The sequence below is a fragment of the Clytia hemisphaerica genome, unplaced genomic scaffold (assembly GCF_902728285.1).
Source record: "Clytia hemisphaerica strain Z4C2 unplaced genomic scaffold, Clytia hemisphaerica genome assembly, whole genome shotgun sequence".
Lineage (NCBI taxonomy): Eukaryota > Metazoa > Cnidaria > Hydrozoa > Leptothecata > Clytiidae > Clytia > Clytia hemisphaerica.
Genome location: NW_027103929.1, coordinates 447,782 through 464,512, shown reverse-complemented (window position 1 = coordinate 464,512; position 16,731 = coordinate 447,782). Strand labels below are relative to the sequence as shown.

Here is a 16,731-nt window from a genome sequence, read left to right as displayed (position 1 = left end):
GACATGTATCTATTTTTCGGATCCGGTATGCGGGAATAGTGTCAGGACCTGCAGGCGACCTGGTAGGGTCGTAGGGTTGGGTATGGGTGTGGTTACGTATCAGATTGGCTAGGAATTTGGTTATTATCAGTTAGGGTTAGGGTTGGAGCTCGAAAAAAGCACTATTTTGTGATTTTCTGTTAATACAGTCTGGTCTTTCGGCATGAATGAGGAATCCGTGGCGCAGTGGATAAGGCACCAGAAAGTCAGAAAAACTACGAACAAGAGACTGGAAAGTACGAAATAAGTCCAGATCTGTCTTTCGTCTTTACGAAGAAGCCACGACCTCCCGAGACAGCGCTTCGATTTTTAAGGCCTTGTTTATACGCTAAAGTAAAAACAATCCCGCACATGTAAATGGGTCAGTGTTTGAGGTCCGGTAAAATTTTCCGGGAACTAGCCTATCCGGCAGTGCGCGGATCTTTGGCTTAAATTTTTTCAGCTATGGCTCAAATTTCAGGCAATTTTTCATAGTTTTTGAGAATGTTAATTTCATTAAAAAGCTACGGGTTATTTTTTCATGAATCCCTTTTAGAAGTTTTGTGGCGCATTTTTTTGCTTGAGAGTCAGGTAAACGATATAGCGCTTTCGCAGCATTAATCTTTGATATGCATTTTGACGGGACGCTAGTGTGACTGACTAACTGACATAATGACTGAAAATCATGATTTTTCTATAGATAATATTATAATATTATATGAAAGTTTTACATAATAGTAATTATCGAATCGACGAAGAGCTTTATATTATATAAAAGAAACCCTGATCATAAGGGAGCTCAAACCGGACTTGAATGAGCACGTCTCTTCATTCCCCCTTGAGCTCTTTTAAGATGTATGCGTTCCTTTGTGAAATTTAACAACTTGTAATTACCTGGTAGTAATTTTTAATTTTGTGATTTTTTTTTAATGTTGTAAATTGAAATTCGTTTTGATTTTTTTTACTATACTTGTGATCGGTGCAAAGAAGACACCGAAACGTCAAATAATGAATAAAATTAAACTTTTAGTTTTCACTTTTTTATCAAAGAACCTTACGTCTATTTATTAAAAGGTACAAAAACATAATAACCTACATTTCTTCTATAAACGAAAAGAGATTTTATCTTATCTTATCTTATCTATGTATCTATGACAGATTTCCCTCTGTCAGTTTCTTTCGGAGTTTCCTGTCAGAGATGTTCAGTCGGGCTCATCCTAAACATAAAACAGATCGTAATATGCAATCGCTCGTTATATGATTGGCTTATTGCTGTACGATAATCATAGTACACTTCGGCTAAAAACGACTATACTTCACCGCGATTAAGCTACCATTATACAGTGGAGTAAACTCTACTACTAGGGGGGGGTACTACCCTTGCCGCTGGAGGTTCGAAAAATGGACCCTACGTGGGCGGGACTCGTTGTTTCAAAACTTTTGCCGAAATTTTCAATAAAAGGCACCCTACGAGGAACTGAATTTTCGATTTTAGTGTTTTTGCAACCCTACCTGGGACTCGTGGAGGTTAAAAAAGGTACCCTGATCAGCGGCGCATCCCCGTAACCCATTTTGCCCTAGTACCCCCCGGGTTTGATCACCTTTTTATCTTTCTAGTTTCTACCCTACCCTAGAGTCACCCTAGATGTCCTTATTTTGGTAAATTAAATTTCACTTGTGCAACTGAAGTGTAGGTACCATATATGACAGAGAAATTATTCTTCACAAAAATTGTTGAGCAATATTTATATTATTTTAAAAGAGGGAAAAGCAATTTAAGTATACGTAAAAAATTGTGATAATTTTACAATAATGTTTTGTTGATGTTAATAAAATTCCGAATATTATATTTAAAGCAATAACAACATTTTTGTCAAGATATGACCAAACCAAGACATTCTCAAGTGTAAGTTCACTCTTTTCTTTATACAAGCATAACGTTTATAAGCATACTTGGGCTCAAGTTCGGTAAAAAATAAGCATAATGCTAAGCATACCTCCAAGCTGAAATGCAAAAAAAATCGTGCTGCTTTTCTAAAGCGCTGTTTGAGCTTCCAAAAATTTTCGCCTGCTGCACCAAATTACAAGGATAACTTTCATTCTTTGAGCCAAATCAATGTGCGGACTTAAATATTCGAAATTTTCATGAACCCAAAGAAAATTAACAAATCAAAGTCTAAGTATATGAATAAGCATAAATTTAGGCTAAAAATGAGATTTTGCTAAGCATATTGAGCCTCGACCCGATTTTCGCGCATGCTTATAAAAAAAAGTGCATTTTCAAAATTACTTTTGAAAATCAGTTCAGTATATCTTCAGGTTATTTGAAGAAAAAAAAACAATAGAATTTCAACTGGACATAAATTATAGCAAGCGGAAGTCAAGTAAACCAAAAAAGACAACATAACTCATCAAATATGTTTTTACTTGGTTTGGGAGCAGAAATATATATGTGTATGCTGGCATTTGGTTCCATCAAAGAGTTAAGAAATAACTTTCTTATTTATATTAAAATTCTCGATAGAAAGAATAAGCTTATGTAGCACGTACATTGCGTCTTTAGTATCGATTAGATTTCGAATGAGATTGCCAGTGCTTCCGTGCTTTTTCGTGATTATAAACCTCAAAACAAATTCATTGAAAAGACTGTACAAGCAAGCTATTACTAATAAGGAGGCTGCTGGTACCCTGGATAACCTTGATATTGATATCGTTGTGTTGGCGGAGGTGCAGTGGACGAAGGATATGGCTGCGTTGGAGGTGCTTGTTGCTGTGGGTACGAGGTTGGTGTTGAATACATATTGACGTTCGAATCTGGGTATTGTTGGGGTGGAGTAGGTGCGTACGGCATTGAAGAGGCTACCGGAGCTGCAGTGGTGTCCGGTGCTGTGTTCATGTTATAAGAGGATTGCTGAGGCGGTTGGTTAGGTGCAGGGTAAGGTGCACTTTGCGGTTGTGTCGGTAATGGGTTTGGTTGGCGTTGATTGTACTCCATGGACGGATAACTTGAAGCTGGAGTAGTCGATGATGTCACTTGTTGCTGGTTGGAAGGTGGTGCCGGCGAATATGACTGTGTTGGCTGTTGTTGAGGATTATAAGTTGAGCTTTGTGTCGGTGCAGGAGCTTGCTGTTGCTGCTGAGGAGCTGGTTGCTGCTGTTGTTGTTGTATGTTCGTACTGCTTGATACAGGACTATATGATTGCTGTCTTGGTGGTTGACTGGCTCCTGTCGGAGGAAAAATATATTTAAGAATTTATACTTGGTTCACAGTTGATAAGTCACGTGAGTGAGTGAGTGATGCATAGCGGTAACTTAGAAAAAAAACTTGAATGGAAAGCTTTTGGTTTGGGGGGACTCGATTTCTACAAGAAGATATTCAAAATCGGACCCTGACAGTGCATTTTACCGACCCTTTCTTACCCTTACAGTGTAGTTTGATTACAGGTCTTATTATGATCAGGTTACCCACAAATAAGCCTGAGACATCGATCCAATGTGCAAAACAAATAGTAAATACGAGATGGGTGCGAGTCAAAAACATAAAGATACAGACTTCTACTGGCAGACTTGCAATTCATCAAGACTTCAGTACTATTAGTGTATAAAAGCTTAACAATATGGAAATCACAACTTTACAGAGCATCTAATCTAAAGGACAACCTTATAATGTACCCTATCAAAAGTAAACCTTTACAGCGTATTTTGAGGGACTTATCTACCCTTAAGGGCGGGCATGCCGCAGGGCGGACCAGGAGTAACGTATCCCAACCCCCGTCTCACTCCTTTCATGTGTGCTACCTATTGTGATCGCCTACAATCAGGAAAAGCCGAGCTTGAGTTATTTGAAATCTGAAGTGATTTTTTAAGATGTATAACTATAAATACATACCAATATTAGCAAACGGGTCTTTTGAAGTGCTATCCGGTTGCGATGGTTCCGGTGTTTTACGGATAGGGTCGAAGAGAGCTGCGTTGGCTCGGTTAGCTAAGATTTGTTCTTCTCTCTGTTGATTCACTTGACTTGAAGTAGGATTGGTGTTTTCTAATGATGAAGAGTCGAATAAAATTTGAAATTCATATATAACTGCTGATTTGAAGTATTAGAAAATACAAACACATCAATACATGTTTTTTTTTATAAGCAAATGTATGCCCCTTGGTCAGGCTCGTGTATGCTTAAGCTCTCAAAGCATCCAGGCATAGTTTATGCTTATTATATGCTTAAGAATCATGCTTATGATTCACCCCAAGCCAAGTTTTTAATGAAATTTTAGAAATTTTGTAAAAATTTATTCAGATTTTGGGAGCGGTGGAATGTAGCTAGCTGTGGCATGTCTTATTTTTTACTTGACCTCTACCAAACCTTTTTAAACAGATAAAAATGACCACTTGAAAAATATTTTAGGCTGACATTTATGCTCATGTTATGCTGAGCCTTGATATGCTTATAAGCGTTATGCTTATAAAAAAAACATGTAATCTTTGTGTCCTATAAAGAAGAGGCTGCGCGCATCCCCCGATTTTGATTTAGGGGATGCGTATCGTACAGTATTGGTATTACCGTTATTCAGCCTACCTGTGAAGTGTCTTTTACACTGAAATCTAGTTGGAAGATTTACTGGCGAGCTTTGCGCCATCTACAGTAAAAGGTTTGCAAAATACAAAAAAACATTAAAAGGTGCTGAATCAGCAAAGTCTTATTGTTGTACCTTGGACAGGCTCATTGGTTTGTTGTCTTTGTTCCTGATCACGTGGCAAAGATTCGTCTCTTGAAGATGGCGCAACTTCAGCTAACAAGTCCAACCTCGTCATTAATTCGTTAATTCTATCACGACATACTGTCAATTCGCTTTTAATTTCTTTGATCTGATCATCTTGTAAAGGTTGTGGCTTTCCATTCACTGAAATATATAGGATACACAATGATGAATTTGGCTTGATATTAACATTGTGACGTTGCCTTTTCTACTTTATGATGTAGTTATCAACCAATGTTACATTAATGAAACTTTCAGGTTTTCATTTCAAATAGAATGCCGATTAACTAAGCAAGTCGGAAGACTGGCAAAAAAGGCAACGTCACAGTTTCAATTTCAGTCTTTCGAACCATTTTTGACACGTCCAGTGAATTTGTGATGCAGAGATGCTGGTAAATTCGAACACTGACCAGCTAGGGTGTGCGACGCGATTAGTTATAAGGAGGCTATTAATACCATTAATCACAAATAAAAGCCAGACAAATTCACAGCTAGGGTGCAGTACAAAATGCTAAATCCAAATAATGACAAAAGGTCTTACGTGAGGTCATTCACCTATTCTGATGGAATTTGAATTTCATTTTGTGACTCAATAACATTGATTTATTTCAAGGGAATTAATTAAAACTGTGTCCAATGGTTCCCTGAAGCTTTCTCAAGAAATTACAATTCTCTTATTCAAAGGTTATTGGTAAAAATCGCCAAAACTTTTAGACAAAAATGCCCAATTTAAAAAAGGTTACAACAAAAATAAATGATTGTCCTAGGAATATACAAGAAATATTATCTTAAATAGATTTTCCTTGGAAAATACAAAGAGGATTGACAAAGGTTTCACTTTGGTGCTTCGAATTCAATATTTATTTTAAAGAAATTTTCCTTGGAAAATACAAAAGGGATTGACATAAGCTTCACCTTTCTATTATCGAAAAATAAAAGCTGAACATACCAGTCAAGGTTAATTTTAAGTAGCGGCTAAGCGACTTTGCAAACATCAAATCTGAACTGTCATATAATGTGATCAAATCACCATCTAAAGAAAAAAGAGAGATTTAGTTATTTTCTAAGTGTCTTAAAAGAACTCCTCAATTTCCTAATGGTTGTTCGGGATACCAGAAACAAACAATCGATTGGAGCTTGTCTTGGGTGTTGCCCACGCACTGTATGCAGCAGGAAAAAATTATTTTTGCTGGTTTGTCTGAAAAAGAAAAGGGAGAGATCTTTTAAATGCACGTCAGAGATATCAGTTTATATAATTCCGTTGCCTCCAAATTTTCACACTTTATTTAGTGATTTATTCTCTAGTTTTACAGCCTTACTATTCGCAAACAAGACGAATCTACTACTAACAGCTTTAAGGTACCTAAAGGATTGAGGATCTAATGCTTTACAAGAGACCCCACAATTGTTGCAGAAACTAATCCAAATGCCAACTCAAATGCTTATTTATGACACTTATCAGATAAAAAGCCTCAAATAATTTGCAGATTTGGCAGCTGTTTACATCCAAATATTCTTTCAAGGAATTTAGACCAGTGGTTCTCCAAAACATCTGAAATTTTTCATATAGGGTTAGGGTTGGATTGGAGGGTTGGTGCTCGAGAGTCACAATATAGCAGTGTGTCACAATGTGCATTATATCAATCGCACGGAAGTGCATCAAAACACAAGCTTTTTTCGAGATTTATCTCGTTTAATCAAACTCTGCAATCCTGCATAGGCTTAGGGCTCAAGATTAGAACTCAATATATGAGCACTTTGGATGACTGAAAAAAAAATTATCATCATTAATTTTATCAATTTACAGAATTGTTTAGTCAATGGAAATACATAATTTTCTGAAGTAAGCATCAAACTTTTTGTTTTTAGTAAGTATTATAAATTCTTATCATCAAAATGAAAAATATGAGCAATCTGATTGGCTAAAAATGCGTACATAAATGCTGTATTTCATATTGTACCGTACACATACAAGACCGCATTCAAAAAAATGGGTCTGGTAAGGGAGAGATAATATTTTTTACAATTTCTGATTAGAAAGGTTTTCTCTTCACTTCCAATACACACAACTTATCAAAAGAATTTATGAAAAGAATGTTTTGATCTTTTAATGACCATTCAATTCTTTTTTCGAATGTTTTGATGTTGATTTCATCTAAATAAAAGTAAAAGAATAAAATATTGGAAGAGAAAAACAAAACTAAAGATGTTTTTCAAGTTTATGATAAACCAGTTAAATCACACTTTTACTTGTATATACAATATAGGATATATTTTTCTCGTTCAGAGTTTTCTATATTTATAAATATGACGAAAAATCTGAACTTGAAAAATATATCCCATATTGATTGTACTCGGTACTGTGTGATAGTCCAAATTATGTGTTTTATCTTGTATTAAGAGTTACGGTTATACTGTTTAAATTGCATTGCAGATATCTATATATATAAAAGTTGCATCGGAAATATTTTTGTCAATGTGTTTTATGTACCGTGAAGTCAGGTAGCTTGCATCAGTGGAGGGAAACTTACATACCATTTCATGATCATTTATGAATGTATACCATTTCATCAAACCTCCAAAGTCATTTGATTTGAGTTAATGAAGGACGTATTAAAAAATACACGATTTATCTTTCGCACCAAGTAGGCTTTGAAATCGAAATATATGAAAACAAGCAACATGCTGAATGGACCTACCTAATGATTAACATCAGATGAAAATAAGAAAAAAGTGACAATAATTGTACAAAAATTCATAATGGAAAAATAAAGCTTGTGTGTTGAATAATTTAAAATGGTAAAAAGGAATTTCCCCAAATACGAAAATCACTTAAACCATACAGGCCCAAAAAACCTTTTAAGCTGTTTTTGGCCCAAATTTGCCCAAAAAAAGGTTCCTTAAAAATCTGGCTCTGTCACATTTTGGGCATTGCCATTTTGCATCATTATGCAAAAAATCAGAAAAAAATATGAATCGACATTGAGAAAAGCTATATTTTCTTATTTGGTTAAAGAGAATTTCCCCAAAATACGAAAATCCGTCTTTTAAGGCGAATAAGAATTTTCCAGGAAAAACCACTTCAGCCATTCTTTAGAGAATCTTGCCCTCCATCTTTGTACAAAAAATCAGAAAAAAGTAATGACAGGATTTCACACAAAGTCTAAAATACCCTATTTTTAGGCAGTTTTTGGTTCAAATTTGCCCAAATATATTTTTTTTCGAAAATCGGGCTCCGTCACATTTTAGGCATTGCCATTTTGCATCATTCTGCAAAAAATCAGAAAAAAATAATGAGTCAACTTTGAGAAAAGCTATATTTTCATATTTGGTTAAAGGGAATTTCCCCAAAATACAGTACGAAAATCCGTTTTTTAAGGTGAAAATGAATTTTCAGGGAAAAACCACTTCAGCCATTCTTTAGAGAATCTTGCCCTCCATCTTTGTACAAAAAATCAGAAAAAAGTAAAGACAGGATTTTACACAAAGTCCAAAAAAACCTATTTTAAGGTAGTTTTTTGCCCAAATTTGCCCAAATAAATTTTTTCTCAAAAATCGGCCTCCGTCACGTTCTGGGCATTGCCATTTTGCATCATTGTGCAAAAAAATCAGAAAAAACTAATGAGCCAATCCTGAGAAAAGCTGGTAACAGACGGACGGACGGAACGAAGAAGACCAAATTAGTAGCAAAACGATGGAGCGTTTGACGCGGCAAGTTACACACTTGTTATTTGTTAATCCCATCAGCCAATAGGCGGTTAGGCGGCAGGCATTCTCTAATTCTCCAATTGGCGGCGTCCAGCCATTTTGAATGAAAACAAAAATGTTCAGAAGGACGCGCTATCAGTGAAAGTTTTCGTGACATGTTATGACAGAAAGTATGATTGATAAACTTTGTGGAGTTATCAAAACAAATTGTTGTCAATGAGATTTAGCAGTAAGTGAAACTACAGGCCAGATATCATCAGTCCCATGTTTCAACCAATCGTCCCAAGTTAGAGAGCAGTTGACGGTATTTTAATGACCAGCCAGGTCATTAATTTGACGGCTCTGCATGTTTGCCTCCACTGATGCAAGTTAACTGATATCACAGTATAGCACAAACTGCCGCGCGCATAATCAATCATCCTGGCAAATGAACGGGGTCGAAAACGAAAGTGACGTAATAGCGCCGAATACCCAGTTTAATTGAACCGGGTTGGAAATATTTTGCTTCATTTCAAAGAACTGCATAGATGAAATTTTTTTTCCATGGGTCAATTTTGTCTTCAAAGATTGAAGAAACTTTTCATGAAAAAATAAAGTTCCCAGTTTTCTTCCTTTTTTCCCTTTTTCAGTTTGAAGTTCATTTTTATTCATTTTCACGCTTTTAGCCTGAGACGTCCTATCTCATTTACACTGGGTGGCGAATACCCCATGCAAATGCTCACCCCGTTCATTTGCCAGGATTTGCCTGACTGATAATATTGATAAAGTGAAAGGAAGTCCCTGACTGTCAGGTATGGACGTATACCAATGATCATGAAACTAGGCGGTCATCGAAACAATGTTCTGTTCACGTCGCAACGGGTGTTAAAAATGCATGCAGGCGTGCGGGCGGGTTGACGGGCGGTCAAAAACATTCCCGGTTTTTTTAAATAACGCCAGTGCGGGTGGTAACGCGAGCAAAACAATTTTTCGATGGTCGTCAGAGCAATTGAGAAAAAAGCTATACTTTAAAAGAACAAATTGCTTTTCCCAGATCTTTTTCCGCATCTCCGCCCAGTATGGATTCCACAAAATCTCGCGCTGAAGATATTTTTCCGTGCAGCAAGCCTCACGCCAAGCAAAATTTCTTTTGTACCAACATTCAATTTTTCAATAAGGGTGCAAGATGGGAAAAGAGGCGCACGCGCCAACATAATTAATAAATTGACCCGAGCGCAAGCGAGCGAAAGCAAATTTAGCCAAATGGAAGCTAAAAATCGATGGATTATGGAGTCATTCACGCCGAGCTGGAATTATTACTTTATACCAACTGAAAATCAAACAATCTTTGTAAGTACAGTGTAGCTGGAACCTCGATATTCCAGGATTAGAAAAAGCTATACCTGTTATCTTTTTTCTTTAAAGAATGAACAAGCCATCAAAATCGATAATTTCCACACATTTCCTCAGAAACTTTTAAAATCATCTGCCATTATGACTTTCTTGAAGCCGTTCCGAAATGAACCAATCGGGTTATGTATCAGAATTCCTATGGGAATTCTTTTCCGAAATTTGTAAAATAGCCAAGTCGGCAAAAAAACTTTTCCCGGGGATTTGAGGAAAAACAGAACTGCTATCATTTGTTTTTTATTTAACCAGATATTTAAATTTGGGCTCAAAAATACTTAAATAAATAAGTTAATTATATTCAAAATACTATTTGTATCTCTTAGAAAATAAACACTTACAAAACGACATCGTTTATTATTTGGAATACCCCCGTATTTGGTTCATTCTATTGTGGGCGCAAAAAAGGGCGGAAACTAAGTAGCACCCTCAGTGCAAGATTGCCGCCTCATCTTTATTCGCCCGCGCGAGAATGCGAGCTAATCATATTTTTCTTGCGCGTTCGAGGGGAAAAGGAAAGTGCCGTAGGTCGGGGAAACTTCGGAATGAAGGAAACTTCGGACTAAAATCTTTAACAAGTGATTACTTCGCGAGGATTTAACATTTTATCGTACTTTTTTCTTTCACAGCTCAGAAATGAAGTACACTCGACGATACATGTCAAGCGACGGAACGCCGAAAGAAAAACGAAGAAGAAATTGAAGAAAACCACGATATTTTACCATCTTCCATTGTAAAGAGATTTGTTGGATATCTAAAGCGGCGACCTCATAATTTTATTTACGTGATGAAAAGAGGAGACATTGAATGTCACGTTAAAAGTTATTTGGGCTAAAAATATGCATTCCTCAATCTTCAATAGCTCTTCAAAGTTGCTACATAAATTCGCCGAGAAAGTCACTGCGAGAATAGCTTTACCGTCAGCCGAGAAATATCTTCTTTAAACGAATCCCAAGAGAAACATAATGTGATTTCGAAGCAATTATAAGAACTTTGTTCTGACGTCACCAGACATTGATGATAAACGTGCAGATAATTTGGTGCTTTATTAGTATAAAGTAAGGTAAAGGGAAAACTCTTTTTTATTAGAAGTCGATGATGGTGGATTTTCTTCATTAGAACATTAGAATATGTCAAACAATTCTTAATGCTTGCTATGTTGGTGGCAAATTCTAATGATTTAAATCTAAGATTATGGTAACTAATTAAAGAGCCTCCGGTACACTTGAAGACGCGTTTGTCATGCTCTTTCCATGGTGGTGTGACAGTAGTGTATGTATTTTAGGCGTACAAACTTTCGCGAGCAGAAACTTTCGCGAATCGTTGGATATAAATGAGAACTTTTGAATAAAAATTGCCTTAAAATGGAAAAATATACCTTAAATCCGATAAAGACTGTTGCTCTTCGACTATAACAGGTATTAAACTATAAAATGATGTCGAAAATTTGATATTTATTACGATTTTGAGGTTCTATAGATTTGTAATTCTTTTGATAAATTTTTACGAGCATAAACTTGGCCTGTTCAGAATTTTCAAAGACATTTACTTTCGCCAAAAAGGCCAAAATTTGCAAAAGTTGCGAAAAATTCTGCTGGCGAAAGTTTATGCAGAAAAGAAATTTCTCTTTCAGGCCATTCGCAAAAGTTTATGCAGACGAAAAGTTTTTGACCCAATAGAAAATCTGTAAAAAACTGTAATAAATATAAGATTCGCACGGATTCATTGCACTTTTAGCCTGAAAAAGCCTCATTCACAAGTCAAAAGACAAAGGTTGCAATTTAATTCATTCAAGAATTGTCTGTTCCTTCAATAAGCCATCATTTGTTTAAAAATTTTAAAATTAACGATTCGTGAAAGTTTGTCGTAAACTTTGCGCTATTTCGGCCTCGCAAAACTTTGTGCTCGTTTGTACGCCTAAAGTGATCAGTGATTTCGCCAGATCCAGGTGCCGAATTTCTCCAAAATAAATATAATCAATTTATTGTGGCTTTGATGTGAAAACTACCCCTAAGTTATCATCATTCGGCCCTTTAACAAAAGCCAAAATAGGTTAAACATTTTTATCATCTCGGTAGTCAAGACAGGGGTGTTTCCACATTTTGTATTGAATGGTTGTGATAGAACCTGTTTACCTGTTCCTTTTTTGCCTAATGTTAATGAATGTGTCCCCGGTGAAAAAAATACTGCAAATTGACAATCGAAATATCATTAGCAAAAAGGCCGCTTTGGTGATATGACAGCCGATGGTTCTTACAGCTGGCTTACAAATCATTTTGACTCAAGAAACCTCTGTATCACTATATTACTGGAGGGTTATAGGCGGTTATAGACCCTGTCGAACTAGATGAAGAGATTTGTAACTGTAAGTTCATTGTCTTTAACTATTGTTGCACTCCTTCGTATGCTTCCGACATACTTGCTCTATCGTCTTATAGTCGATATAATTAACAAACTAAATTTCGCAATCGTAACATTTAACCTTTAACTCAAATCAAAAGACGATAAGTTCAAAATTTTAAATTCCGTCAAATGGTATGTGCTTATTACACCCCTGTGTCACAGATCTTCCAGCCCCACTGGGAATTTTTATCCTCTCTGTTGGAAAAAACTCCACCGGGGCCACTGTGAGATAGGGGTGTCTTATTTAAAGTAAGGTAAGACATATACCAGAATGAGATACAATATTATGTTTCTAGTCTACCATTAAAGTTCTTACTTACTCGGTAGGTATTTTGTATTCATTTCTTTTCGAATCTCTTTTTAATCTAATCTATAAAACCTGCATCGACGAACTTGTGAACCGCCCGTAGTCCCACTGGTAACAAAACATTTAATTAGTATTTAATGCGTGATTTACAGTACGGCGTTTCGTTCCAATTTCTTTCACTACTAAAAATTAGGCAAGCCTTGTGTAGTATATTGGGTTACTTTTAACCACGATCTTGATCGCGCTAATTTCCTCGCACGTCCACCTGGTCCATCGTCGAACAATTATCTAAATCAAAATTGTAGTCTACTGTTGAATAGAAAGTCAATTTTCTATCTGTTGATAAATTGGAAACCTCATCAAAGACTGGGTTTTATTATTCCGCTGGCTGTGTAGAAAAAAGCCGTGGCCTCCTAGTATAGTCAAGTTGAATATGAAAGTCAACAGTAACTCAAGTTATTTAAAACGATATTTTTAGCAAACATCAAATTTCACTTGACTTGTATAAAACACCTATTTGTCCACAGCGATGGCTTTTTACTGATTTCATAGAAACTACTAAAGTGCATGTATACGTAATACGGGAATGTAAAATGTAATACGGGAATCAAAACTAAATTCTCATATTGCGAAAAATAAAACTTGAAACAGTTTTTTCACAATGAACATTTAGCTCTCTCGCTTATCTCTATAACACCCATGTTTCACACTCAAAACAACACATAGAAAAAAAGGGTTGAAATTTTTATCAAAATCTGTTGGGGTCGTTTTGAAGTTTTTCTAATGCGAGGTTGAAATTGAATAAAGATGTTATCCCACCGGGTACGAAATCTCGGCCCAATTTTTCAAGTGGAGCGGGAGTCGACACAGGGGTGTTTTAAAAAGACCGTTGCTACTTTATTTGAAAGTCGGTAAAGTTTATGGGCTTCCGAAAAAAATAATACTTAGAACTTAGCATCCGAAAGTCCTGCGAAAAATAAGAAAAATATCTAATGAAATATAACGATATGATAGTAACCATAATGAAACGAGACAGTCTAATCGAAAAAGTTCTTATAAAACGTGTTTGTTTCACCAATTCACTCTGAGGAAGACCCTCTCGTCAAGTGTTTAGCGTCCATAAAAAATTACGTGCAAAAACTAATGATTGGTAGTTTTATTATTCACACTTCCATCGCACGCCCAGAAAATTAATGACCAATTAAGCGCAATCCGTATCTTTATGTCGTTAATTTCTCGGCTCACGCAAATTTGTCTCTTGGTATTTTTTAACAAATAGCACTTCAAATTCAATGTTTTTGTTTTGAAATGGCGCAGCATCCAGTCATGATGGTAGATCGTTGGAGTGACGGCAAATCATTCCGAAGTTTAACATTTTACGAAGTTAACCTTTCTGAACTTGAGATGGTGTTTCTTTCATAATGACCTGGCGGATTTACTTGTAAAGTTTGTTTTCTGAAAGACAATAACACAAATGTTATGTACAGTAAGTCAGCCTAGACTAATGTTAAATTTCGTTTCCGCGCAAATTCGTCACATTTTTGTCTCGATAACCTCATAACTACGGAACTTATCGTTAGAGGCAATCGAGCAAGAACAATAGAAAAAATCTTTATTTGGCTCTGTATAAAAATTGCAAAATAGAAACTCGTTTAAATTCACAATACTGATTCTTTACCCCAAAACGAAACTTTTCTATTTTGTAAATCTTTCTTACACTTCCCCATACATAAAATATAGAGTACTTTCGTTTTCCCCCCAAACTTGCGAGGGAAAAATGTTAAGACCGCATGTTGTCCTCGCAGACTTTCCCAGCTAATTTATTTGTGTGATGTCATAATGTTATTGTTCTCTTCTCAGATTATTACTGACGGCATTTCCATCGCTTACGGGATTGGACAATGGTTGACAATGGATCGTGACGTATACAACAATTCGATGACGCGGACGAATGAAAGTTCATTTTGGGTGGCTTGAGAACACTCGTAAATTCTTTATTTTTCTAGTGTATTTTGTTTTTTCGTTTTAGAAGAAATACTATACGGTAGAAAATAAGGTTTTATACTATTATTTTTAAATTTGATATTTTAAATGCCTATTATAAAGAAAAATTCGTAAGTGGGCGGAAAAATAAAAACGCCTTTGTTTTGAACGCCCGACTGCAAAAATCTCGGGATTCTGGGACTTCTTTTGAGACGGGGGTTTGACATGAAAACAAAGAGGTGAGTAGAATAGTAGAATCGACTTTTTCAAACTTTAAATACAGTGTAAAGTATTTTTGTAATCAAACATTATATTCAGCAAATATATTGAAAAGTAATACTTCGTTATAAGCAAAGATAACTTGTTCGGAAATAAAAAGTCTTCATTCTTCGACCCCCGGATTTTTCATCGCATAATTTCTACGGGAAATCAAAAGTAATTTCATTCGGCTTGTGATGTTGGAGAGCTTGGATGTTGGGAAGCTGCAGGAATAAAGGTAAACAATTTATAGTCTTTTTTCTGAAAGAAAAATTAACATTAGTCTAGGCTGTAAGTTTGGTTGATCTTTTTTTCATATTCCAGGAGAAATAAAGAAAAAACTTGAAAATCTGTCCGAAGTTTCCCCGACCTACGGTGGTCGATATTTGAAGGAAAAACGTCAGAAACAAACCTGAAGACCAAAAGATGTATTTTGTTGTTGAGAATCGATCCTGTGAAGATGAAAAATTTTTTGCTTTGCGTTTTTTTCGGAATGCTGAAAAACTCTAATTTCGATCTTCCTTTAAGGTAAAGAGGTTGCGAGATTTGGGTTAGCGAGGCAAAAATCGCTAAAAAGCTGGTAAAATCGTAATCCTCAAAAATCGAAGTTCCAGCCTCACTGAAGTACCCTTACGCCAATGCGCCAAAAACTTTTCAGTTGTACGCCGAAGAACTTCGGCGTTAGTTACACGAAATCCATACTGGATCTCCGCACCGGAAAATCAGCAGAAAATTTGATGCGGGCGAGTGACGCGAATAGAACTATTTTTCGATGACCACCCTATGAAGGAACAAATGGTAACAATTTCGTAAACTACTACGTCGTCACAACCCCACGGAGCACTGACTTTTAATTTTCTGACTTGTTCTCACTCGTTTGGCTTATGTAATAAAAAGAAAGTTGTTATTGTGAACTTTGAACATGCTTAAAATTGAGGTACTTCCACAAACTGTCAGCCTCTTAGCAGAGCTTATTTTCATCTAAATTGAAACACAAATTTTACCAAGCTGGTTACTGTATGTTAAAAGTGTGTTAGTCGAAAATAAATTGACAATCATGACATCTGAATTCAACATACCTTCATCTTTGTATTTCATTAATACATCATCTGAACTCTTTATTTTGCCACTGAACAATCTTTGCATCATCAGTAATAATTCATCGTAAGTGATTTCTTCATTATGAATGGGAATTTTTCTAATGTCACTTCCAAGCTGAGCTTTAATTATTAGTTTACCAGTTAAGTCAATTATAGGAGACCCAAATGACATCCTTTTAATTCAAAAAGAACTTCAGACTGAGTGATAAGCAAAGTCAGGACAAGTTGATGGACTTCAAACAGACTGCTGGTAAAAACTTTGTTTATGCTGATGCGTTGGATTTAGCCTTTTTCTTCCTTTGGTATTTGTACCGCTTACCAGAATTTCCATTCTAGAAAGATCTCAATGCTGGTTAAACTTAACGTACGAGTGGTCAATCAGGCAATCTATACTCTCTTGACCTCGACCCTAACCCTAAGAAAAGGCTGATCCCGACCCTTAGAAAATATAACACCCTTATAGGAGGCCCCCCAGCGGACACTCAATTCACGCAATCACGCAATTTTTTTTCCGAATTCACGCATTCACACAAAGTTTCCTCGAGTTTCACGCAATAACCCGATTTTTCAGAAATAGAAATTCTTTTCGGGGAAAATCGGAATAATTGGAAAATATTCACGCAAACTGCTGGGGGGGGCCCTTATAGAGTACATATTTTCTCCATTTTTTCACATCTCGACCCATACAGGCGTACAGGCCCCCCCTTACAGTGCAACTTTTTGGAAAGCTATCAAAAAAGACCAAGGGTTGCACGTACGGTAGGTCATTTACCTTAAGGAGGGCTCTAACCATACTTAATTTTTAATATTT

At 36.1% G+C, this 16,731-nt stretch overlaps 1 protein-coding gene across 1 annotated transcript; it reads right to left on the bottom strand.

The window, feature by feature from the left end:
• Window positions 1–1,749: 1,749 nt before the first annotated feature.
• LOC136809757 (protein TFG-like) lies at window positions 1,750–16,214 on the bottom strand. Its single transcript, XM_067066310.1, has 5 exons — window positions 15,900–16,214; window positions 5,725–5,808; window positions 4,728–4,919; window positions 3,908–4,060; window positions 1,750–3,243 (listed from the first exon to the last, which is right to left on the bottom strand). Exons 1-5 carry the CDS (start codon window positions 16,090–16,092, stop codon window positions 2,684–2,686), a joined length of 1,182 nt encoding a protein of 393 aa, XP_066922411.1. The 5' UTR covers window positions 16,093–16,214; the 3' UTR covers window positions 1,750–2,683.
• Between the last annotated feature and the right edge of the window lie 517 nt (window positions 16,215–16,731).